Source organism: Psammomys obesus, unplaced genomic scaffold, assembly GCF_907164565.1.
Source record: "Psammomys obesus unplaced genomic scaffold, mPsaObe1.curated_primary_1811, whole genome shotgun sequence".
NCBI lineage: Eukaryota > Metazoa > Chordata > Mammalia > Rodentia > Muridae > Psammomys > Psammomys obesus.
Window position 1 is genome coordinate 16,118,539 of NW_026591598.1, and position 25,355 is coordinate 16,143,893.

The 25,355-nt window shown below is 51.8% G+C and overlaps 3 protein-coding genes across 3 annotated transcripts in view; 2 read left to right on the forward strand and 1 right to left on the reverse strand.

Moving 5' to 3' along the window:
- Nucleotides 1-2,654, forward strand: part of Kif17 (kinesin family member 17) — a 36,081-nt gene extending 33,427 nt beyond the window's left edge. Inside the window, exon 15 of the mRNA XM_055611008.1 lies at nt 1,665-2,654. Coding sequence (XP_055466983.1) covers nt 1,665-1,843 — 179 coding nt within the window. The 3' untranslated portion in view covers nt 1,844-2,654. The remainder of the gene's footprint in view (nt 1-1,664) is intronic.
- Nucleotides 2,655-4,814: 2,160 nt separating this feature from the next.
- On the forward strand, nt 4,815-11,555 carry Ddost (dolichyl-diphosphooligosaccharide--protein glycosyltransferase non-catalytic subunit). The gene is made up of 11 exons (XM_055610904.1): nt 4,815-5,032; nt 5,135-5,245; nt 7,366-7,452; nt 8,105-8,208; nt 8,348-8,442; nt 8,832-8,925; nt 9,193-9,341; nt 9,797-9,944; nt 10,378-10,498; nt 10,587-10,693; nt 10,778-11,555. Exons 1-11 carry the CDS (start codon nt 4,873-4,875, stop codon nt 10,925-10,927), a joined length of 1,326 nt encoding a protein of 441 aa, XP_055466879.1. The 5' UTR covers nt 4,815-4,872; the 3' UTR covers nt 10,928-11,555.
- A 975-nt stretch (nt 11,556-12,530) lies between these two features.
- Pink1 (PTEN induced kinase 1) overlaps nt 12,531-25,355 on the reverse strand; it is a 13,971-nt gene continuing 1,146 nt past the window's right edge. The window contains exons 2-8 of the mRNA XM_055610903.1: nt 21,058-21,342; nt 20,276-20,376; nt 18,196-18,378; nt 17,600-17,763; nt 14,660-14,787; nt 14,159-14,389; nt 12,531-13,069 (exon numbers count right to left, since the gene is read on the reverse strand). Of these exons, the coding sequence (XP_055466878.1) occupies nt 12,812-13,069; nt 14,159-14,389; nt 14,660-14,787; nt 17,600-17,763; nt 18,196-18,378; nt 20,276-20,376; nt 21,058-21,342 (1,350 nt within the window). The 3' untranslated portion in view covers nt 12,531-12,811. The remainder of the gene's footprint in view (nt 13,070-14,158; nt 14,390-14,659; nt 14,788-17,599; nt 17,764-18,195; nt 18,379-20,275; nt 20,377-21,057; nt 21,343-25,355) is intronic.

Here is a 25,355-nt window from a genome sequence, read left to right on the forward strand (position 1 = left end):
TTGCCTGCCACGCACAAAGCCCTGGGTTCAATCCCCAGCACTGTGTAAAACAGGTTCCTGATGCTTGCCTCTAATTCCAGCACTTGGGGAGTTGGCAGGCAAGGGGTCAGAAGTTCAAGGTCACCTTTGGCTACATACAGAGAGTATGAGGCCAGTTAGTGAGAGCCTGTCTCAAGAAAAGAAGATTGAAAGATTGGTGTGGCTCACAGCCTCGGAGAACTTACCGCTTGGGTTGAGACGGAGTGGGACACTGTGGCGGAGGAGAGGTGCTTACTGCTCACATCGCGGTGGCCCGGGGAACAGCAAGCTCTTGGTAGGGGCTCTCTCCTTTTGCCCTTTTGGTCCATCCAGGCCTCTAGCCTACTATATGGAGCTGCTCACCTCAAGGCTTGTCTTCCTTCCTCATTTGTGACCCCAGAGACCGCTCTACTCTGGAACCCAGCCAGACACAGTCTTTCAGCCTAACCTTCACACGCGCGCGCGCGCGTGTGTGTGTGTGTGTGTGTGTGTGTGGTGTGTACGGGCTCAGTGGTGAATAGGACCCGGGCTCGGTTCCCAGTACCTAGGCGGTGGTAACCACCGTCCGTAACTGCTGTTTCAGGGGATCCAGTGCCCTCTTCCGGCCTCCCTGGGCACTGCACACGTGTGGTGCACACGCACACGCAGGCAAAGACAGTCATGTACATAAAATAAATCTAAAATAAGTGTTTAAAGATTAACCCTCACATCACTCAGTTCATGGTCTGCCTGCCTGAAGAGAGAGGGTCTGTTTTTGACACATGAGCTGGCCCTTGCACAGGGGTGCACAGATCAGGCCTTGTACTTTGGCTCTCTCAGAATCTGTTATGGTAACCCAGAGGAGGTTATGCCAAGGTAGCAGGAAAAAAAAAGGTTCCCAGAGCAAAACAGTGCCAATAATTGAAAAAAAAAAATCACTTCATTCTCCTCTTAAAACTAAGAACGGGGGCTGGTGAGGTGGCTCGCAGAGCGGAGGTGCTTGCAACCAAGACTGAGAACTTGTGCTTCATGCGCCAGGCCCCGTGTGGAGAAAGGAAGGGGATTTACTCCCACAGGTTATCGTTTTACCTTTACACAGGCACTGTGGAATGAGCAAGCAAGCAAGCAAGCAAATAAATGGGATAGAATTTTGGGAAAACAGAACTCACAGGGCATCCAGTAAAATATGTTAGAAGCAAACCTGAGGGCTGGAGGGATGGCTCAGTGGATAAAGCGCTGGCTCTCTTGCAAAGGACCGGAGTTTTTAGTTCCCAGCACTGCGGCAACTCACATCCTTCTCTAACTCTACTTCCAGGAAATCCATCCAGTGCCCTCTTCTGACCCCTGTGGGCACTTCACACAGTGCACAGACATACATGTGGGCAAAACCCTCACACCATATTAAAAAAAACTTTAACAATGGACATTAATTTTTTTTTTTTTAATTTCAAAACTGGAATCAGAAACTGAGTGAGTGAAGTTGTGGGTGGGAGAGGGAAGAACTGAGAATGCACTGAGGGCCTAACACCGCCCAGGTGACAGATAAGGAAACTGAGGCTCAAGAGCCAACACTGGGTAGGAAGTGCTGGGCTGGGCTGGTGCCCAGGCTTGTCTGCCTTAGGTAGTGCTGTCCTGGCTCACCAGTGTCCTTTGCTTCTTCTCTGTAGCGCATCACAACTCACCGCCTGGCCTCAATTCCCCTCTGAGCAACAACTCTGCCCTGCCGCCCACCCAGACCCCTGAAATGCCCCAGCCCCGGCCCTTCCGCCTGGAGTCCCTTGACATCCCCTTCTCCAAAGCCAAGCGAAAGAAAAGCAAAAGCAGCTTTGGCGGTGAGCCTCTGTGATCCAGCTGCCTGCTGCTACCTGCCTTTAGGCTTCCAGAAACTTCCAAGTCCTCCCCCATGAAACCCCACCAGGGCCTCCTCTCCCCTCCTCCACAGTGTCTCCAAGCCCAAGGGGATCTTAGCCCTGGGAAGACACATTCCCTTCCCTGTTCCCTAGAGAACTCACTCTGCCTCAGGGCCTGAGCTCTGTGGAAGTTGGGCTATCCTTCTCAGAGAAAAGCCTGCTCCAGCTGTTTGCAGCAGCCAACATTCCCAGACTTTCCTGCCACAGAGCCTACACAAGCCACTGTGGCTCTGCCTCCATGGGCTCAGATGCCCTGGACCGTCACAAGCACCCTCAACACGGGGCACAGAAGCTGCCACACGGACAAAGCCCAATATCTTGGTGACTTAAGATTTGGGCCTCTGTGTGACTGGCCCCTCCCAAAGGAACCTGTGCCACACAGTGCACACAGACGGAGACCTGAAGCCAGCTGCTATGCCTGGCTTGCCCTTGGTTGGACCGCAGCCCTGAGAAGGTGCTTCACAGTAAGCTGCCCAATAAACTGCCTTTTAGAATCAGCTCCCCTCCCCAACCCTCCGCTTCGTCCTGGGGCCTACCCTGCTGTCCTGGAGAGAGACTGGCTACTGCTTGCAGCAGCACTAGGGGTCCTGTCGACAGCACAAGTGACTATAGGAACAGAACCATGTCTTGCTGAGGCAGAAATGGTTTGGGTTGCGTGCATGTGAGTGAGTGAGTGAGAGTGTGTGTAGATCAGAAGGCAACCTCAGGTATTACTCCTCAAGCACTTTACAAATCAAGCTATCTCACCCAGCCTGGGTCTTTTTCTTTTCTTTTTGATATTGATTTGTCTAGTTAGTTAGTTGGTTAGTTGGTTGGTTGGTTGGTTGGTGGGGGCACATGTGCCGTGGAGTGCCTTCTACCACGTGGGCCCCAGGGATTCAATCTGGGTCACCAGGCTTGGCAGCAAGTATCCCCACCTACTGAGCACCCTCCCCTTATTTGCCCCCCCACCCCCATTTATTACATGTGCCTGATTTGGGGAGCATATATAATGAACCTTTGATGTGGGGGTGAAAGGAAAGCCTGCAGCAGGATCTTCTCCCCTTCCACTGTGGGTGCTAGGGCCTGAACTCCGGCTTCTACAGCACGCGCAGTTAAACCTCTCACGCCTGGGCCTGGGTCTGGACAGTCTTCAGGGGCCTGAACTGGAACTGGGTGTCCTGACACAGCCAGAAATGAATCCAGGTTGCCATGTTGGCCCTCCCCTTGGTATTCCAGGCCTGACCTGTGGTGGGCCCACAACCAGGGAGCTGATGGGTCCTGAGCCACCTCTGTCAACAGGAGTAGTGTGTACTTCATGGTGTTCCATGAAGGGTTAGAGTAGGGTTAGAGAGAGAGGGTGCTAGTGCTCCCATTCTGCCCTCTTCCTCATATCAGTGACTGTAGTAGGCCCAACGTCCCTGGGTTCACTGAAGAAGCCAGGGCAGGAGGTGAGGCCACTAAAGGCCACAGCAACAGAACCAGTCAGGGGAAGCCAGCTCAGGTTTTTATGGGAGCAACGCTCCACCCACCCCTAAGAAGGGTGGGGATAAGGGGGTGAGGGGAGATGGCACCGGGCTGGAGGGAGCTGAGAGAGAGCAGCAGGCAGGAAGATGGCAGCTCAGGGTGTGTGTGCTGGCAGTACTCAAAGCGGGAGCAGAGGGGCTCCCTGAGAGAGTGCCCCAAGCAGTGGCACGCCCTGAAGTCAGTGTCACTGAGTGGTGGGGTTGGACCGCAGAGAAGTTAGGAGAAATAATTTTTATATAGAGATGGGATCTCATACAGGTGGCCTTGGACTTGCATGTAGCTGCGATGACTTTTTATAATTATGAACTAATTATCCTGCTACTTGCATCACTTGCATCTGAGTGGGCACCACCAGGCCTGGTTTTGTTTGGTTTGGTTTTTTCAGACAGGGTTTCTCTGTGTGGCCTTGTCTGTCCTGGACTCACTTTATAGACCAGGCTGGCCTTGAACTCACAATGGTCTGTCTGCCTACGCCTCCCTGAGTGCTGGGATTGCAGGGGTGCGCCAACATGCCCACTCCATGCCGGCTTTTATATGAAACTGGGGATTAAACCCATATCATGCATGTAGGTAAGTATTCTATGAACTGCATCCCTAGACCTTTACATTTTATCTGTCCTGAGTTTTGGGTTGGTGTGTACGTCAGAAGACAACTTGCAGGTGCCGGTTCTCTCCTTCCACCTGGCGGGTCCAGCGATTGAACTCAGGTCGTCAGTCTTGGTGGCAAAGACCTTCACCAGCTGAATCATTTTGCTGGCACCCCAGCTTCAGTATGTAACCCTGGCAGGCCTGGCCTCGCTACATAGACCAGGCTGGCCTTAAAGTCACCACGATGATTCACCTGTCTTTGCCTCCCACTCGAGTGCTGGAATTAAAGGCAGGAGCCACCTGCTTTTTAATCGCTAATCTGTCTCTTGGCCATCCATGCTGGTTAGTGCCGGGCCAGGAATCTATTTCCCCACCCCATTGCTCCCTAGAGATAAGGGCCTGCTTCCTATCCCTATAGACCAGGGAGAGAGACAAGGAGGTGACCCTTATCTCGTCCAAATAGCGAATCCGCGTCCTGGGCAGTAAGGACTAACAGCTTAGGAAAGAAACGGAAAGTCTAGAGACGCTGGAGTTTGAGTCCCGCGGCGGGAGCTGGTACGGGTGGAACCTAAGGGCGCTCGGCTCTGTTGATTGGCCGCAGCTACAGAGCTGTCTTTCTGGGATTGGCCATTTTTTATGGGGGAGGCGGGGCCTCAAGCGCACTTTACCAATAAGGTGCAAAGAATCCGCCTCCGAAGGTGCACTTCCGGCGGCGTTCCCTGCTTCTCAGTCCGTCCCTGCCGCGGCAAGGTCCGCGGGGCCACAGAGTACCCGGACCACTTCTAGGTGGTACTCCACCGCCACGAGCGGCTATTGGTCGGCCGCGAGGGACGCTTCCGCTTGTCCAGGTGCTGGCCTCCCCGGCTGGAAGATGAAGATGGATCCCCGCTTCGCCGTCCGTGCCTGGCTCCTCTGCGGGCTGCTGCTGGCTGCGCTCGGCTCCGTCTGCGCCAGCGGCCCCCGCACTCTCGTGCTGCTGGACAACCTCAACGTGCGGGACACACACTCGCTGTTCTTCCGCAGCCTGAAGGGTGAGCGCCGCGGCGAGGGCATGGCTGGGGTTGGGGCGGGGACTGCGGCGGCAGGCACTCCTCTTCTGAAGGTGTGCCTCAACGTGTTATCTTCTTCTCCAGACCGAGGCTTTGAGCTCACCTTTAAGACCGCGGATGACCCCAGTCTGTCCCTCATTAAGTACGGGGAGTTTCTCTATGACAACCTCATCATCTTTTCCCCGTCGGTGGAAGGTAAGGGCGTCGCGTCGCTCCCAGGACTGGGATTTGAGGCTCGGGATTCCGTTGTCTTCTTGTGGTTCCAGCATGTTCTGGGTTTCGGGACGAGTTGTTCATCTTTCAAAAAGGTACCGCTAAGGAATAGAGTCAAATGTCATGTTGCTTAAGGAGAAAGGCGGTTTTCTCTAACAAAGGTCTTGATAAAGAAACCCTTGATTTGACTTGATTGTGTCCTAAGTAGGCTGGTCAGTGAGCTCTCAGGATCTACCTGTCTCTGCCTCCTGATGCTGACGCTTGGATTATAGTCACTGTTTGTCATTCCCAGTTTTTACTGGAGATTTGAACCCAGTGTTCCGTGGGCGCCCACTAAGCTATCTCACCAGCCCTCAGACTATAATGAAGTGAATTTCATTTACTTAACTACTTCCATCTTACAAGGCAGTCCGCTCCACCACTGGACATTTCTGTCAGGAAGTTGTACTGAACTGAAACCTGCCTCCCTCTTCCGCCTGTATTTGTGGGAGTTCTTAACTCGCTTAGGCCTGAGAGTCTGCTGTTCCCAGACCAAGAGCAGGTGATGGGAGAGTTTCATTTTTATCTTGCTGAGATGCATAGCTTGTCACATAGCTGTAGCCATCTCACATGTGTCTTCACATCTGACTGGGTATCTCCGGTTCCTTTGGCTATTTCTTACTTACTTATCATTCATTCATTCATTTTGTGTGTGTGGTGTGTGGCAAGCATGTATGCCTCACCATGTGTATGCCTATACCTTCAGATGCCAAGAGAGGGCAGCAGATCCCTTGGGACCAGAATTGCAGACAGTTGAGAGCTGGTGTGTGGGTGCTGGGAATTTAACCCAGATCCTTTGGAAGAGCAATCACTGAGCTCTCTCTCCAGCCCTGGCTGTTTCTCTTTAGCCTTGCTGTTTTGGCGAACATGCTAGCTAGTGTTTTTGTTTTGATCTCCTCGACTCAAGTTGTCCCTGTCTGGGTTAAGATGTCCCTGCCATTCCTTCCTTCAGTTGATGAGACATAGATGGCCTTTTAGTTCCCTGCCAGCTACTTCGTATTCTGTAGTTCACACAAGAGTGGGTTCTGCCAGTTGTCCAAAGTGTTTTCCCCTGGCTCCTGCTATTTCCCTTTAGTTCCCATGGGAAGGCCCCCTTCCCGCTGCCCCCCCTCTCCTACTTCTGGTTTAGGAGTGCTTTCACAGCCTCAGCTGTGCCACAGCTGTGTGCCTCAGCCATGTGCCACAGCTCCACCTTGGAACCAAGGAAGGCACGTTGTTGTTCTGCTCAGAATCCTCCAGTGGCTCCTACCAGCCCCAGCCTTCCTGTAACCAGCCACCTGGTCTCCCCTCCAGCCCTGTGGCTCGCCCTTTCTGGCAGACATCACACCGATGTTTACTCTGCTTGTGTGCCCTTCCTGTGCTGTTTGTTGCTCACCCTTCCATCTTCTACCTCCTTGCTAACCTTAGAACCAGGGCTCCCTTCCCTCACTGTCCTTTTCTTTGTTCCCATCCCATAAGAAATACTTAGCAAGTAAAAGGACTTATGTAGAACACCAGACTCACTGTGGAGAGAACTCCACAGCTCCACAGGCCCCATCTGGTGCTAGTTTGGAAGCTGGTGGCAGCAGTGGTTAGTATGTGAACTGATTGGAATAGGGTAGGATCTCAACCTTCAATTGCTGGAAACCAGCAAGCCCGCTGGGTGATGGTCAAAGCACTCAGTGGGTCTGCTGCGTATAATGTGACAAGGAAGCTGTAGTGTAGGCCAGTGAGCTTTACAGCTAAGTGGCAGTGCCATCTGTGGATTCTGCAGTGCCTTCTCGGTCTAGGTGGAGTGACACTGATAGAACACTGTAAGGTGACCCTAGGCGTGGTGCCAGTGACGGTGAAGGCTGCGGGTGTTCGAGGCATCTGAGCATTTGGACAGCATTACTCTGAAATGTGGGCGGAAGGCTAAGCATTTCTGAGTGAATAGATGTGGCTTGGAATATGTGCTGTTATGCCAACAAATGTGACTAGGATGTATTTGGTAATTGCACGTGAATGCTGAGGCTTGCTTTGAGCACACAGGAAGAGTGGAGACAGGAGCCCTCTCATCACTGTATCTGGGGGCTTTCTTTCAGATTTTGGAGGCAACATCAACGTAGAGACCATCAGTGCCTTCATAGATGGTGGCGGCAGTGTTTTGGTGGCTGCCAGCTCTGACATCGGTAAGTCTGCCTTAGGGTGTTCAACCAGGTCTCTATGGAGTTCAGAGAGCTTACATGTGGGAGCTGCCAAGGTGGCTTTGGCTAAGCAAGCCCTCGCCAGGGGATCCCTCCTGTACTGTCCTGTGATCAGAGACAGTGAGGACCCTGCTTGGTTCTCTCCATCGTTTGCTTTGTGGTGTTTTTTTGGTGGCTCTGTTCTGATGGGAGCAAGGAAGGCAGGGGAGATGGTGGGTGGGTTTTGTTTCGGATGCTGGTTTTGTAACTTCCGAAGTTGTACAGCAGTAGGGAGAGAATTGCACTCAGCAAAAACAGCGAACAGCGCAGGGCCTATTTTTCATCAGTGATAGACTTTCAGACATGTTCCTCTCAGTGGGTCTCTTGTTGGGGTGCTGAGGGGGTTAGGTGAGCTCACAGCCACCATTGGCTGTGGCTTTGCTACATTTGCTAAGGGAGTGTGGGCAGAACCAAGTTGTGTGTCTTTGTGCAAGGAGCAGGGGTCTGTCATTTAGTTCTACTAATTGTCTGCGCCCTGGAGGTGGTGCCCTGCCTGACGGAGGCGCTGGACCAGCACAGGGTGAGCTGCAAAGCCATGACCTGCATTTCCAGACCTCCTGACCAGGGCTCAGCCAGGCAATCTCTTGTGTCTGTGCAGGTGACCCTCTTCGGGAGCTGGGCAGTGAGTGTGGGATTGAATTTGATGAAGAGAAAACAGCTGTCATCGACCACCACAATTACGATGTCTCAGACCTTGGCCAGGTAATCAGGCTTGTTCCTTCAGATATCTGGAACTCACAGCAAAGCTCAGCTTTGCTTAGAGAGCGGGTGGAAGTCAGAAGGACTCCTTGGCCCGGGACCCTCTTATAGACCCTGCTTGCCCTGTCTTTCCTCTTTGTAGCATACACTCATTGTGGCTGACACTGAGAACCTGCTGAAGGCCCCAACCATCGTTGGGAAGTCATCTCCAAACCCCATTCTCTTCCGAGGAGTTGGGTGAGCGTGCAGGGGACTAGTGAGACTGGGAGGGACAAGGGTCACTTGCTGTTTGTGGACAGCAAGCCAAATTTAGGGTTGAGAATGTTCTTTCTCCTGGGTGATAACAATGAGTCTCAATAATATGAACAGGAGGAGCCCTGAGTGCTTGGCTCCTGAGAAAAGATCAGGATGTGGGGGTGCATGCCTTATTTAGGGGCCCAAAACAGGGCGATTGGGTCTGAAACAACCTGGCTAGTGAGACCGTATCTGAATGAATGGATGATGACCAAATGAGAAAGGGAAGAACTACCTTCTCTCTCAGAAGGAACAGAAGAGCTTTTTCCTCTGGGAGAGATGGCGTGGCACACCTCCTGCTCAGTGCTAGGCTGTTCTCCTCTTCCTTGCAGAATGGTGGCAGACCCTGACAATCCTTTAGTTTTGGACATCCTGACAGGCTCTTCAACCTCTTACTCCTTCTTCCCAGACAAGCCCATCACCCAGGTAAGAGCCTTTGCAGCCTCCATACTCCAGCTCCTGGGCCCAGTAGCAAGCACTTTTTACTTGAAAATCAGAGCAGAGCAGGAGAGGTGATGAGACTAGCGAAGAGGTTGTGGGACTGGGACAAGGGTGGAAATAGTGGGATCCTAGGTCCTCCCTCAGACAGGTGTGGGCACATAGCTATGTAGGAGTCCAGCCGTGTCCAGCCTGTTATCCACTTGCTGTGGTGGCTTTGCCTGTAGTCTGGTAATGCCCAGGTTCTGTTCCTAGTACCCGCACGCAGTGGGGAAGAACACGCTGCTGATCGCTGGGCTCCAAGCCAGAAACAACGCCCGGGTCATCTTCAGTGGCTCCCTGGATTTCTTCAGCGATGCCTTCTTTAACTCAGCAGTGCAGAAGGCCACACCTGGTGCCCAGAGGTAATGCCAGAGCTTGGAACATGAGGTCTGGGTACAGGGGGGGGGGGGTGAGAGCCTGTAGCCAGGTGTGTAAGTGGATGCCTTCAGGGCCAAAGGTTGTACATAGACTTTGTTGCAGTGCTGCTGGCATTGGTGCCCCACGTGTCACGGTGGTAGTGGCTGGTGTGGCACCCTCTCACCCGGCACTCCTGGAAGGTGCATGTGGCTTACTTGACAGGCATAAGGCCAGGTTCATTCTCCAGCATCAAAGTGGGTTGGGTCAATTGTACAGATGACCCATAGAAACACCACCTGCCACTTCATTGTTCAGTGTTTTTCCTTTAACCATGACCAGGAGGTGTGTGCAGCCTCCTTTCGGAACCTCACTTTAGTGTAAGCTGGCCTGGTAGACAGGAGTAGTCTGGCCCATCAGTACCAGCAGGAAGTAGGCTGCAATCCTGCCTCTCCTCTTCCAGGTATTCTCAGACAGGCAACTATGAGCTAGCTGTGGCTCTCTCCCGCTGGGTGTTCAAGGAGGAGGGCGTCCTCCGAGTGGGGCCTGTGTCCCATCACCGAGTGGGTGAGACAGCCCCACCCAACGCCTACACTGTCACTGACCTGGTGGTAAGAGCTCCTGGGGAGGGCAGGTCCTAAGGAGGGTAAATAGGTACTTGAGTCTGTCCGGTGTCAGCTCAGCAGTGGGAGGGCCTGCTCTGCTTAACTGGCGGGGAAGTCAGATTTATCAGAAAGTGACATTGGAGTTGGAGCTTTGGGTTGGACTTGGCCAGAGAAGAGGAGAAAGGGCAGCCTCCTCACTCGCAGTACTTGCAGTTAGGATGGAGCAGACTCTGCTAAGAACCTCAGGCCGGAGAAGGCAGAGATGTTCTGGTTGTCAGCCTTGCTGAGAAGTGGTCCATGCTCTGACTGCAGCATCAGGAGCTTCCACAGGCTCCTGGAGTCCCTGCAGTCTTGGGGTTAAGATTACGGGCAGTCCTGCTGAGGGTAGTGCCCCCCTGCAGCTGCTGCCACTCCTGGCTGACCCAGCCTCTCATCTCAGGAGTACAGCATCGTGATTGAGCAGCTCTCCAACGGCAAGTGGGTCCCCTTTGATGGAGATGACATTCAGCTGGAGTTCGTGCGCATTGACCCCTTCGTGAGGACCTTCTTAAAGAGGAAAGGTACGTGTGATTCTTGACCTGTGCCTGCCTCAGCACGCACTGTCCTCTGGGAAACCCTCCTGGTTTTGAGTTTTTGCTTCTTCCCCAGGCGGCAAGTACAGCGTCCAGTTCAAGCTGCCTGACGTGTACGGTGTATTCCAGTTTAAAGTGGACTACAACCGGCTGGGCTACACACACCTGTACTCATCCACCCAGGTAAGCCAGGGGTGGTCCCTGTTTCTGGCCAGGTGTCCTTGGGCATCCCAGGCACCAGAGCCTGCCACCCGTGTGCTGTTACAGGTGTCGGTGAGGCCCCTCCAGCACACACAGTATGAGCGCTTCATCCCCTCAGCCTACCCCTACTATGCCAGTGCCTTCTCCATGATGGCTGGGCTCTTCATCTTCAGCATCGTCTTCTTGCACATGAAGGAAAAGGAGAAGTCTGACTGAGCCGGAACCTGGGGCTCCATACAGCAGGGAGACAGGCAGATGATTTCACTGGAATGCATTGGCTGCATTTTGTTTTGTTTTTTAAAGGCCATGGGAAAATGGCATAGCCTTACCTCAGTGGGTGATGACTATGGGGTGGGGGCCAGGAACATTTTTTTTCTGTTTAACTTTTCCCACTTTGAATCACTCTGTGGCGTTTTTCACGTGTGCAGCCACCCTGTTTCTAAATAAAGAGAACCACTGCCCTCACACTTCACCTGGCCCCATCACACTTGAAGGCTGGGCTGCTGCTGTCTCGGGGTAACGTGCCAGGGACTGCTTGTCTTCCAGCTCTCAGAGGGAAGGGGGGTCACAGAGTGAAACTTGACTGGCAGTGCTGCACTAAGACTTGCTGCTGGGAAGACCCTTGAGGGACTGCAAAGATGATTTGGTTAAGAGCAATGATTCCTCTTGCAGAGGACCTGGGTTCAAGTCCCAGCACCCACATGGCAGCTCACAACCGTCTGTAACTCCAGTCGTAGGAGATCTGATGCCTTTATCTGGCCTCCCAGGTCACCAGCATTCACGTGGTGCATTGTATGTGCAGGCAAAACACCATATGCATAAAATAATAAAAATCCTGAGTTTATGTTGGCTTTAGGCCATTATCTGTGTTTGTTTTTTGAAACAGGGCTTCTCTGTGTGGCCCTGGCTGATCTGAAACTTGCTTGGCTAGCCTCAACTCTTGAGAGATCCACCTGCCACTGCTTCCTGAGTGCTGGGATTAAAGGTGAGTGCCATCACCCACTGCCCAGCCACACCTGTGTTCTTAACAATAACAAGTCAAGCTACGTGTGACCTCTTTCTCACTGTTAGGATATAAGAATCATTCTAAATGCCAGAAACTCGTTAAGCACATTATACTCCGTTCTACATGATAAATTTGCATTTAATATTTCCCAGCCCCTGTAAGGAATGCTGTTCAGCTAACATTGCCAGTTGTCAGTGCCTAGGGAGTGAGTTGCTGTGCTAGATTAATTCAGAAGCATCTGGGGAGCCCTGAGGACCATATTCCTGGGAACACACTGTCGACCAGCCCTGCAGACAGCCCTGCCATCAGAGGATGTTTTTCCTGCTGGTCCCTGAACACTGTCCTGCACATGCCAACCAGTGCTGTGGCCACCTCTGTCAGACAAAGCCCTTTCCCAGCATAAGGGACAGAGACCACAAACTGCCACTCATTGCCTTACCTTGGATCTTAGTGACAGGGAGTGCAGGTGTGACCCTCAGCCCCTTCTCTTCTACCAGCACAGCCTCCGCCCACTGAGGACAGACAAGGCCAGGCACTGTGAGAGCTCCCCGGGTGGGGAGAAGACGTTACCTTCTGTGTGTGCCGAGGGCTGCACCTCACACTGTCTTTAGCATGGACACGGTGTTCAGTGAGCATTTGTAAAGAGTCAGGCACTGAGGATACATCTAGCAATTGGTAAACTCACCTGGGAGCCATGCTGGCCTGCCACTTGATGATGAATTGATGGTGACAGCCAAATTTCAGTGTCAGTCTTGCTGCAGTACTTGTTTGTCCTTTTGCTTCAATGACAGCTGAGTCATTGCAACTACTTCATTAAATCATCTGGACTGATGTTTTAATTCTACTGGAGATTCAAATGGGATGGGCTCTGGGATTTGTTTGAACCCGCACAGCTAGTGCATGTCTACAGCCTGAATCGCTCTTTCCATTTGCTGAACCTGAGACTTCCTCTTTGGCTGACCAGCCCCTCCACCCCAGCTTGTGCCAACTCCCACCCACCCAAACCACGCCACCTGCTTTGGCCTTCACACACCATCATGACATCACGACACAGGTGCCCGTGAGTCTTTTAGTGACAGTGCAGCACATAGGCATCACGGGGTGGCCCTCCAGGAGCAGAGGAGGAGGGCTGCCTGGCAGAGTGCCTCACACTCCAGGTTCGCCAGAAACAGCATCTGCAGCTTCGTTTCCACACAGCTCTTCCCCGGCAGGCTGTTAGCCAGCAGAGTGGCCGCTGATTGCTGGAGGAGCCAGCCAATCATCTTGTCCAGCTTCAGATTCTTCAGGGCCAGCAGAGGCTCACCCCAGAGGCTTAAGTGCAGCACATTGGCGGCCACACGGGCAGATGGTCTCTGCAAAGCAATGGAAGGTGCCGTCAGAATGTCTGCATCGAGCACTTGGTCCGCACTGTGCCTTGGAGCAAGTGTCATTTCAGGCCTGCACCTGTTCGATTCTTCCTCCACCTTCTGTCTTCCCCGAGCTGCTCCCTAGCCAGGCCCAGGCCCTTGCCCAGGCCAGCTCTGCTGGGACACCTTTGTCACAGAGGGGACTCCCACACTGCTCTGTCTGGTCTCTGGCACTGGGGCAAGAGGCTTTGCACCTGGCGTAGTTGCTGAGCTAACTGAGCCGCTGCTGCAAGAAGACAGCTGTGGCCAGTGAGGAGTGTGCAAGCTGCAGACCAGCAGGCGAGGCTCTTCTGAAGCAGACCTGCCACTGCAGGCTTGGCTCAGAAGCACTGGCCCTGCGCTCTTCCTGGTTGAGAGTCTCCTTCCACATGCTGCATCTCCATTACACATTTCTCAAAAGCATCCTTTTCTTCCTAAGCCACTCTCTTTTAAACAAAATTAAAATATTTTGTTACATTATTTATTGGAGGGAGGGGGGCTGCAGGACTTCATTCTCTCCTTCCTGGGGATCAAACTCCCATTGTCAGACTTGGCAGCAAGCACCTTTATCCACTGAGCTGTCTTGCTGGCCCCATGTTTTTCATTGCTGGATATGTATGGAGTATGTGGGTGTGCATGCTAGGGCACACGTGTGACGGTCAGAGGATAACTTGGTGAATTCTAGGGACTGGACTCCGGCTGTCAGGTGAGCGGAGCACCTTTACCAGCTGAGCCATCTCATCAGCCCATCCTAGGCTGGTCCCTACACAACCAAAGCCAAGAGGCTGGGAGCCCTGGGTAGCATGGTGCTTGCCCAGCATGCAGAAGCCCCATGAGCAGAGTGAAAGAGACCCAAAGGAGGCACTGCTAGGACTCTGATTAAGGGCTTGCTGACCAGCCTCCAGTTTCTTCTCCAACCTAATCTGCAGTTGGCCTTGGCCTGTATATGGATGACAGAGGCTCTGTTAAACACTAGAGTGTGCTTACACTTTGCCTTGACTCAGACATGAACAGAGGCCCTCGTACACACATTCCAAAGCCTGGAAGCAGCCTCACCTTGCTGGCCTCGCGCTGGAGCAGTGACCTCACCAGCTGTCTTGCATCTGGAGGCACCGACTTGGGCATCTCAGGCAGCTGAGCTTCCTGGTAGCTGCAGCTCTCCAGGTGGGTGTGGCCATAGAAGGGATTGGTGAGCCCAAAGATTTCATAGGCAATGGCCCCCACAGCCCAGATGTCAGCCTTGCTGTAGTCGATTACTACCCTGGGGCCAGGTTGGGCTGTGGATACCTGCAAGAAACAAGTGTGAGGTCAGGCCCCAGCAGGCCTTCCATTCGTGTTCATGCCTGTCACCTGAGCTGGGATCAAATCTGAAACCAGAATTGAAATGCATCATGGATCAAGCCCAGAGGGATCTGCCATGCTGCGTGGGTGATGCTGGCAACCTCCCAGGGACCTCAGGTCAGGGTAGTGAAAGCAGGGCAGGGGGTTGGGAACCTTCATTTATTGGGAATACTAAGAAATACCCAGCAATGGCAGAACACACACAGCAGGACTCACCTCAGGGGCCCTCAGGGAGCCATTGCCACCAAGATCCACTTGCCAGCTAGTGAAAGGCAACTTCAGGCCAACATGCTCGTCAGCTAGGCAGTAGCCAAAATCGGAGATGACCAGCCAGGGACAGCTGTCTGCAGACAAGTGGCAGAGCTGAGTAGCAGGGTCTGCCCCTGCCCGTCCCTCCCAGGTCCCTTCAGAAGCCACCACCAAGACATGGATGTGTAGTGAGAATTCTGGAATTTTGGTTTCTTTAGAAAAAACAAAACAAAACAGAAATGTTGGGCATGGTGGTACATGCCTTTAATCCCAGCACTTAGGAGGTAGAGGCAGGCAGATATCTGAGTTCAAGGCCAGCTTGGTCTACAAATTGAGTTCCAGGACAGCCAGGGTTACACACAGAGAAACCCTGTCTCAAAACAAACAAACAAAAACCCCAAACTACAGAAACATAAGAACATGTTATAGGGGGCTGAAGAGATGGCTCAGAGGTTAAGAGCACGGGGTGTTCTACCAAAGGTCTTGATTCCTGCAACCAAATGGTGGCTCATAACCATCTATACTGGGATCTGATGTCCTCTTCTGGTCTGCAGGTGTACATGCAGATTCATCCACATAAAATAAATCTTTAAAGTGCTGTGGTTTTAATCCCAGGTGTGGGGTGTGGGGCTGCTTCCCAGCAGCTGACTAGGATTTGTCTCATGCTCTAGTGGGGCTGTGATTTTGTCAGCTGCAGATAGTTTCTGCAATTGCATGATGTTTGGAATTCTGGAGACTTTTCAGAGGGTATATAAATGCAAGAGCCCCCAAGGGGAAGGATGGTTGGTCAGGTGTGTTACGTGTTATACACTAAGAAGAAACAAGAAAAAAAAAAAAAAAAAAAGACATCCTGACAGTGAAAATCAAACTTTCCCCAAGGAACTAGATGCCCCTGGTCAGAAGGAAGTAGTCTAAGGATAACACTGATCCTAACTTTATTTAGGGATCGCTTTCCTTTTCTTTCTATCCTTGCTTCTCTCCTATCTAGTGTTGGGAGTCACCCAACATGGGGCACCACTTGTAGCTGGTCTTTGCTACTCTGTAGGTTCTTTTTTCCTCCTTTATCCCCTTCTTCATGTACAACTACTTAACAAACTGCAACCAACAACCCCCACTCCCTCTGGAAAGATCCCCAGAATTCTAAGCATCACAATCGCCAACTATCTGCAGCTGGCAAAAGCAGCCCTCAACCAGAACAGGTACGAGACAATCACAGGCAGCTGCTGCAAAGTAGCCCCACCGCCCCGCACCTGGGGTTAAAACGGCAGCACATTCTTATCATCGGTCTGTGTTTTTTAGAAACCAAAATTCCACAGTTTTCACTACATGGGTGAACTAGACTGTGTCCAGGAGCTCGGGCCACTAAGGCTGGGGTGGGAGTCTTTATGAGTGAGCATGCAGCAGGGTTGGCAACAAGTACATGGAAGTGCCACCAGGAAACAGGACCCAGGCAGGCTTGCAGATAAGAGGGGAGCGGGTAACTCCATGTGGAAAACGGTCTATTAACTAGATACGCCCGGAGACTGAAGGACCTCCCCCTTGACTAAACGATCTCCAAGGGTCTTTATCCTTTAGGATTCTTAGGTTTGAATTTGTAATGCCAATAATCTAATAAATGAACCTTGGGAGATAAAGGGGTTCACAGAGTTCCTTGAAAAAGCCAATTCACAGGGGCTGGAGAGATGGCTCAGAGGTTACAGAGCACTGGCTGCTCTTCCAGAGGTCCTGAGTTCAGTTCCCAACAACTGCATGATGGCTGGCTCACAACCATCTATAATGAAATCTGGTGACCCCTTTTGGTGTGCAGGTGTACATGCAGACAGAATACTGCAAATAAATAAATAAATAAACAAACAAACAAACAAACAAACAAATAAATAATGAATAAATAAATCTTAAAAAAAGAAAAAAGAAAAAAAAAACCAATTCACTTAGCTTCCTAGTTACACATTTAATTATTTTAAATTTAATTTTTTTTTTTGAGACAGGATTTCTCTGTGTAGCTTTGGCTATCCTGGAATTCACTTTGTAGACCAGGTTGGCCTTGATCTTACATAGACAGCGATCCACCTGCCCCTGCCTCTTAAGTGCTGGGATTGAAGGTGAGCACCACCATGCCTGGCTTGTTTAATTAAAAAAAAAAAAAAAAAAAAAAGGTTTAATTTTATTTGTATCTGTCAAGTGTGTGTAGGTGCCCACAGAGGCCAGAAGAGGGCATCAGATCTCTTGGAACTGGAGATAGAGGCTGTTGTGAGTTTCCAGGTGGGCTGTCCGGAAGAGAGGACAGTACTTAAGCACTGAGCCCTCTCTCCAGCCCTGTGACTCCTTTAGGAACATCCCCAGGCAGGTGGGGATGCTGCCAGTGATAGAGGGAGCCCCGTGTGTGCAGGTAGCTTTCACTGAGCTAGAGGCTACCTTCCTCTTACTGGTTTGAGAAGAACTACAGGACTGATGGTATTGATTTGCAGGTGGACCACGGAGGATCCCAGAAACTGAAAGAGAGCTGTGGCCTGTCTCCCCCATCAGATAGAGGGGAGTCCTCTTTTGTAGTGGAGCTAAAGAAGACAGTACAGGGTAGAGAATTCAAGGGGCTGAGGAAATAAATGGCTCAGTGTCAGAATGATGAGGACGTAAGTTCGGATCCCCAGCATCCATACAAAAATTATAAGCTCAGTACTTGGGGGCAGGGGTAGAAAGAGAGCCCAGGGGCTCACTGACCAGCTAGTCCAACTGAAACAGTGAGCTCTGTGGCAGGGAAAGACCCTGCCTGAAAACATAGAGGAGAGAGGAGGAAGAGGCCTGGCACAACCCCCGGCCCCACATGTGCGCTTCACACACGCACACACACCTTGCCCTTGGAGTGTCTATCCTTCCTCCCTGGAGCACTCTGGTGTGGCCAGCACCTACCTGAGTCCAATTCCACAAGAATGTTGTCGGACTTGAGGTCCCGATGGGCGATGCCCTGCTGAACCAGGTGGTCCACGCCCTCCAGTAACTGCAGGGTCATCACCGTAGCCAGTCGGGGACTGGGAGTGTGCTCCTGAAGGTACTGGCGCAGGGTACAGGGGTAGCTGGCAGGAGAGAACAGAGAGTCCGGGTACCACAGTTCCCACAGCCTCATTCACTGCCAGGACTGGGCCTCTCCTCTTTAGGAGCTTCTGCTCTCTTTACTCATCCTTTCACGTCACAATACCCTGACCCTGAATCTCAGGAGCTATGACAGTGCCGTAACCCAACTCTTCAGATCCAGGTGGCACAGGAGGTCGCCATAATGAGAGGAGCCACAAATGTGCCAGGAGCACTGAGAGGGAGGTATATCCTAGAAGATGGGTGTATCATTCTAACACAGCCCTCTCCTACATACAGCCCTGACCTCTGCATGCTCTGTTCCTTCCAGAAGCGCTGTGCTCCAAGGACAGGGACCAGTTCCCACGGGAAAGGAGAAGCTGCTTCATGATTCTTATACCCCCCTCTACCTCCACCCCCCCCCCATCTCCACTTACTTCTTCATAACGAGGAATAGTGTGCGACTGTGGCCCAGGCCTTCTGGGTAGAAGCATGGGGGCAGCACATCGGGGTAGTCAACCAGAGCCCCTGGCAGGAGGGGCACGGACGAAGTGAAGGCGCGGACCACCCGGATGATGTTGGGGTGTGGAGCAAGCTGCTTGAGACCATGTCTGAATCTTCTGTTCAGGGAAATGGAACAGCAGATGAGGCCCAGCATCAGGGACAAGTGCTGGGAAGGCAGCGCAGGCCACCATGATAGGAGTCCACTCACTCACGCAGTCACCAATACTCACTGCAGGGTCTGCCCTGTTCCAGCTACTGTGCTGTGTGGGGGAACCCCAATCAGGGTTACCCCCTCCCTATTCAGAGGCTCTAGTGTGCCCTTTGGCGTACCTGTCCATCCTCCATGGCAGAACACAGTGGCTAAGAGTGTGGAAGCTGCCACACTCGGTCCTTGGCCATGACTCTCATTCCCTCTGAGCTCAGGGCGGAGTGGGAAGAGGGACTAAGAGGGAAGTGCACTGCACGAGGTGGCTTACAGGCAGAGCACTGCAGTCTGCTCGGCAGGGTGAGCGCTCAGCGCTGCTGAGGCCCACCAGTCATTTAACTAGCAAGAGAGCAAGGCAGTGGCTGCAGCGCTGGAACTGTGCATACAGCAGTCACTGATCTGAGAGCTGACACAGGAGTAACTCTTTTAGCTCCACGAGGACTGGGACCCAGCCCAAAGTCACCTCCCTGATCACAGGGACTAGCATCCCTTTCCCAACTGAGACCCCAACACAGATGCAGTCCACCGTAGTGGTGCCCCCTGGGGGCCCTTGTTCACTCCTCCAGGGTCCCTCACGGCCACCGCCACACAGAGGCACAGTGGTTAACACTGGACACTGGCACTGGCCCTCAGTCAAAGCTGACTGGACCAAGAGTGGGCATCCCAGCGCAATGTGCCCAGGGGTTCAGCTGAGATCCCAATGGCTGGTGGGAAAAGAACAGGTAGGGAGGTCACTGAGGTGACACAAAGGCCTTCAGGGAAAGAAGAGCCACAGGGAGGAAACAGCAGTGCTGAGGTTGAGAGAAGAATGGAGGCTGAGCCAGGTTCAGGAGGATGCCTGCCCTGTCCTGGAGCCTTGTGAGCCTGTGCCATGTGTGTCCTTGCTCTGCCTCTTCTGTGCCGAGGACTGGGCCCCTGCACTATGCAGCATGGTTCTTGCCCGTGGGTCAGTGGTGACAGGGAGTCCAGACCTCAGCAGGAGGCTGGCAGCGCCCTGGCCAGTGTCACAGAAGCTCTGAGGCAGTGTGGGGAAACGGGCAGGGTGTGTTTGAACTAGGTCTGTGTGCAGTATATAGACAGAACAGCCTGAGCACGGCAGACAGTCAGAGCCCGAACTTCTGAGAAAGGTGGGGTGGCTTTCAGGAGTGGGGAGGGTGCCCGTGGGCAAGGAGGAGACGTGAGGTGGGAGAAGCAGCAAGGAGCTGAGCCCGAGGCTTCCGGGTGGAGGCTAAGTGGGCATGGCCCCTGAGTGCTCTAGAGGGAGTTTCTCTGGAGACCCAGCAGCTCTTCAGCTGGTACCCGTGGCACAGCACCAGGGGGAGAATGCACCACCAGTTGTCACTCTAAAGCCAGAGACACCTGGAAACACGGGACTGAAGGCCAGATAGCTACAGAAGTCATACAACTAGAAGGAGAGGCAGGGCTACTTCTGATGAGTCTGCATGCAGGCTTGCGGCCACTGTCCGCTGTAGTCCCGCCTGAAGAGACAATGCACGGATACCACTAGGTGGCGCCACATCCACACACTGCTTTGCAGGAATGAGGACCTTGTCTAGCTTTCTGAACCCGTCCTGTTTGGATGGTGTTCGCTCCTGCTCCCAAGTGAATCAGCCATCTGCATCATTAGCCGGCGTTTGAGGATCTTCAGTCTTTCCCAAGCTTGATTCATCCACAAACTGACAACCCTTCTAGGACATCATTTAATAACTGTGTGGCACATTAGACATGGTGCCGAGGGCTGGGGATACAAATGATGCATTTGTTCCCAAAGAACCCGCGACTGCTCTGTTGGGCAAAGGGGTGCTTACCTGTAAGTAACTGCGCCAAACTCTCCATCCAAGGCCACCCGGCTTGCTGGGACTAGCTCCTGTCTCATCTTGCTTAAGATGGCTTCAGTGGAGGAATCTGCCTAGAACAGACCCACAGTGCCTGCACGATTACACAGACCTTAGTGGAATGTCAAGTCCAAGCCCTCCTTGGGATCTGAACCAAGGCACCTGCGACCTACAGCTGTCTTTTACTGCAGGGGAGATAATGCCTCTGAATCGGCAAGTTCCTCCTGGAGCCTGGAGAAAGGGCTGCTTGGAGCAAGCCTTCTGTCCTCTAACTCTCTGGGAAGGAACAGAGGCCAAGACTTCAGGGCCCATTAGGCTTCCCTCCAGGAGAGGGTGACCACCAGCTCAAAACTGACCACAGGGAGGTGACAGTGAGCCCTGGATCAAGTTGTGGGTATGGAGGAGAACATGACTACTCCTGGCCAGGGAAGCCAGTCATAGGAGGAGGGGTGAGGGGAGAAATGAAGTAACTACCTGCACAGAAACCTGTGGTTTAGCCTGGGCACCATCAGAACTTGGGGGAAAACAGCCTCTCAAAGCCCACCCTTACTGACAGAATCCAAATCTGCCATGGGACCTAAGCCCCTGGTGAATGGTGGACATGTTAGAATTTGAGACTAACAGTGCCAGGTTCTCCCGTAACAGACTGGACGCTACAGGCCCTTCTTGTGGAAAGCCTGGGGATATCTCCCTCAGTTCCCGAAGACTGTCTTTTTGAGAAGTGTCTATTCAGAAGAGGAAAGGTCCATCCTTACCGAGATATTCCACATCATCTTGATGGCGAAGGGAAAGGCAGGGGCCTCTGGTGCCTGCTCCTCATCCACTCCCTTTGGGAGGACATCTGGGCCTTTTCTTAGAAGGCCAAGACACTTGGCCTTCTCCAGGTGCTGGGGCAAAGTAGGCAAGGTGGCTTCATACACAGCAGCACTGCAGCCCTTGCCAATGGACTGTCCAATCAGGTAATCCTCCAGACGAAAGCCCTGCCAGTACCGCCTGTCCAGTGGGTCAGCCACCAGCTTGTTTTTCTGTGTAAAAACTGCCTGTGAGGAAAAAGAATGCAGTGTGATCTGGGGGACTCGGGTTAGGCCGCTTCAAGCAAGCACAAGACCACAAGACGGGGAGAGGCAGACTGAGGCAGGGTCCTCACCCAGATGACTGCCTTGGCTTTAAGTGTGGGCTTGTCCTGGGGACAGGCCAGCCTGCCTCTGCCTCATTTCTGAGACATGTCCCTTCAATGCAATCAGAGATGGTCCAAGGGAGGTCCTGTGTCTGCAGCTCTAACCAACTGAAGATGAAAAACAGTCTTTAAAATTGCAACTGAAGGAGTTGGGGGTTTCGCTTAGTGGTAGAGCGCTTGCCTAGGAAGCACAGGCACTGGGTTTGGTCCTCAGCTCTGGGGAAAAAAAAAATGCAACTAAAGTCCAAAATGCTGGTGCATGCCTGTAATCCCAGCACTCAGGAGGACCATGAGTTTGAACCTGGGCCATATAGTGAGACCTTAGGGTTTTTGTTTGTTTTTGTTTTGAAACAGGATTTCTCTTTGAAGCCTTCCTTAGTTGTCCTGGAACTCACTCTGTAGACCAGGCTGGCCTTGAACACAGAGATTTGACTGCCTCTGCCTTACAAGTGCTGGAATTAAAGGTGTGTGCTACCGCAGCCTGGCCCTGAGACCTTGTTTTAAACAGACAAACCAAACCAAACAAGTAATTCATATGCACATCTCTTCTTGCCATTATTCTGTGAATAATCCAGTAAGCAGCGCCTCACATGACATTTGTTCAGGTTTGTGTAACTCCATGTTGGGCACTGTAAGTGATATAGAGATGATTGACAGCACACAGGAGGTGTACACAGGCCCTACAAAACTGCTGTCTTACAGAAGGGATGTGAACTGGCTGTGTGGATTTTGATATCTGAACGGGCCCTGGAACCCACTGTGGACACTAAGGGCCAACTGTGACTTGTGCTAGAGCTTTGCCAGGCTGGGCTGTGGAAGCCTACACTTGTTTGCTTCTGGGGTCCTGGGGCCTTACCCACACAAAGCAAGTGCTCTGTCACTAAGCTACCCCCCAGCTCTGCCTATCTGCACTTACCCTGTTCCCCAAGTCCCTTCATGAACTCTTCCCCAGGACCTGGCACACCTATTTATCCAGCTTAGGTCATCCTTCCTCCATAACCAGCCCTGAGAAAAGCCTGTCACATGCCTCCTGCAGTTCCTAAGGCACTGGGTCCCTAGAAGCTACTATACCTTGAACTGAAACCTCTCTTTAATTCAATGAAAATGGTGTTCCCTTGCCAACAGCTCACCAACCCCAGGGAGCAGGAGAGGGGTTGCAGACTGATCCCCGTCAACCAGGGTTTTGAGCACAAGATACTTTTTAACTTCTTATTCTGAAGTAATTACACTCACAGGAAGTTGCAAAAACAGCATAAAATGTCCCTTACATCCTTTCCCCAGCTTCCCCAATGGCACTAACCACGCAGTGGTCGCCCAGTATCACAGACACGGGTCCACAGTTAGCTACAGATCAACTCCACTGTCACTACATCTAAAAACCTTGCACCTGAGTATGCGCGTGCGCGTGTGCGTCTTCACACAATCTTCCTTCACGTGCTCACCACCCAGTCAGGATGCAGGGCTGCTCCATGGCCACAGAGCTCCTTGGTCCTCCCAACATCTGTACTGCCATTGTGCCTCCCGAGACGACCCATGCCAAGAGCGCGGAGATGAAATCGTGCAGTGCGTAGCTTCCCACATTAGGCCTGCTGCCCCGGGGTACACGTAGGCCCTGCCTGTGTCTACGGCTGGATGCTTGTTACTGCAGAGCTCTGAGTACTTCATTAAGGATACGCCATGGCTTGTGTTACTCTTCACTCATGAATAATGTTGCTACCATCATTTATATACAACACTAAGTAGATTTTATTTAAATTATGAAAAAAAATTTTTGAGACAAGGTCTTACTATATCCCTGGCTAGCTAGGAGCTTGCTATGTAGCCCAGGCTCTCCTCAAACCCAGAGATCTGCTTGCCTCTGCCTCTCACAAGTGTGTGGACTAGAGGTACGGGCCACCATGCCCAGCATTAATTGTATAATATATATCACACACACACATATATGTATAATATATATATATATAACATAAATCTGAAGCATTGTAAATGTACGGTTTTGTGGTGCTAAAAACAGTCATGTTGCTAAGCAACCACCCACTGCCCAGACACCAGTCATCTTGGAGAACTAAGACTATACAACCACACTCCATCCTTCCTCCTTTCTGTCTGGGAATGCGCAGAAGCCTGGCGCTTAGCACTGGAACCGCATACAGTCTTCAGCATTTATCCATGTGGAGCAGGTACCAGAATTTCCATCCTTTTCAAAGGCTGGTAATATCCGATATTGTGTGTATACCCCTTGTTTATCCACGCATGCACTGGTGCACACCCGGGTCACTCCTACCCGCTGGCTATTGTAAATAAGCTGCCTTGACCTTCAGTATGAAAGGTCTGTCCATTATGCCAAATATACAACAGAAGTGGAATCTAGACAGAACGAGTCTATTTTTAATCTTTGAGGGTTAGGGTTACCATTTCCATAGCAACTGCAGCATACAGGCTTCTGTGTGAACGTTTCTGTTTCCCCACAGATGCTGATGACTTCAGTGACAGGCCAGCGTGGTAAACACATATTTGATTCTGTTTTACTTTCCATTTTCGATGACCACCAGTAATGAATGAGAGAGCCTGTTTCTCTACCCTCACCAGCCTCTGCTACTGTCCTTACCTTTTAATCTTAGCACAAATACCTCATCTCATTTTAATGTGCACTTGTCAAATGGCAGTGGTGTTCAAAATGTTCACATACGCTCACCCATCACCTGTATCCATATCCTTTCCTATTTGTTGGTTTGCTTGCTTGCTTGCTTGCAGCAGGGTCTCCCTATGTAGCTATGTAAGACACAGGAATTGGATCCCAGCATTAGGAACAGGGAGTAGAGAAAATGCTTCCTCGGTCCTTCACCAATGTCTTGGAGCATGGTAGTACCTCATCCTCTGCCCCTCATCCCCACACTGTAAGACCAAGGGGTTGCCCTCTCTCAGCAAAAGGTTCCAACTCCAGGGAAAAGGCTGGCCTCCCTGAAGGAGGCCGAGTTCTGGCAGCGGACAACCTATAAAGAGGTGAACTGCAGAGCTGGCTCTTTGCTGGGCCTGCCTGCAGCTTTTAGATCTGCCAGCCCAGCATGAGCCAGGTCCTCAAAATAAGTCCCCGGCTCTAAATATACACATCTTGTTGGTTTTGTTTGTCTGGACGACCTTGAGGTCTCTGTGCTATTTTAAAAGTTTAAAAGTCCCAAGAACTCCCCTGTATCAGTGATAACACCACTCGAGTTAACTAAACCGTCCTCTCTGCAGTTTCTGCTCAGCCTCTCGCCTATTGTTTGGCTAAACTGGGGTGGCAGGCTGGCTCAGCAGAGGGCACAGGCTTCGGAAGGGTGAATTTTGGGCACTACCTTTATCAAAAGGTGTAATTTTGAGTAAGTCATCTCGCCTTTCTTGAGTACGGGTCCTCCATGAACTGGAATGACAGCTACTTAAGAGTGTTATGATTTTTAGACAATGTATACAAAGCACAGTGGCACATGTCAATAATCCCAGCACTTTGGGGATGGAGACAAGAAGATCCGAAGCTCAAGGCCAACATGGGCTTCATACACAAATCAGGACCCTGTCCCACCCTTACACACCCCAAAAGAAAAAAAAAATTGCTGAGAGCTACTTGCCACAGTGCAACAGGAACTAATGATTTTACACCATATACTTTGTAAAAGAAATGCAAAGTGCGGGCCTATCAGCCCGTCAGTAAAGGGAAATAGGTCAGTCTTAACTGATGATTTCCAAGAAATTTATAATCTGGTCAAAGAGAGACCTTAATCTTCGCCGTATCCCTTGACCTACCCCCTACACACAATCTTCGCCGTATCCCTTGACCTACTCCCTACACACACACACACACACACACACACACACACACACACACACACACACACACAC

What these genes read in the sequence shown, in the direction of transcription:
- Ddost (XM_055610904.1), top strand. Translation starts at nt 4,873, where the DNA reads ATGAAGATGGATCCCCGCTTCGCCGTCCGTGCCTGGCTCCTCTGCGGG. An exon ending in GTTCTTCCGCAGCCTGAAGG is followed by an intron (nt 5,033 to 5,134) that starts GTGAGCGCCGCG and finishes CTTCTTCTCCAG; the next exon opens with ACCGAGGCTTTGAGCTCACC. An exon ending in GACCTTCTTAAAGAGGAAAG is followed by an intron (nt 10,499 to 10,586) that starts GTACGTGTGATT and finishes CTTCTTCCCCAG; the next exon opens with GCGGCAAGTACAGCGTCCAG.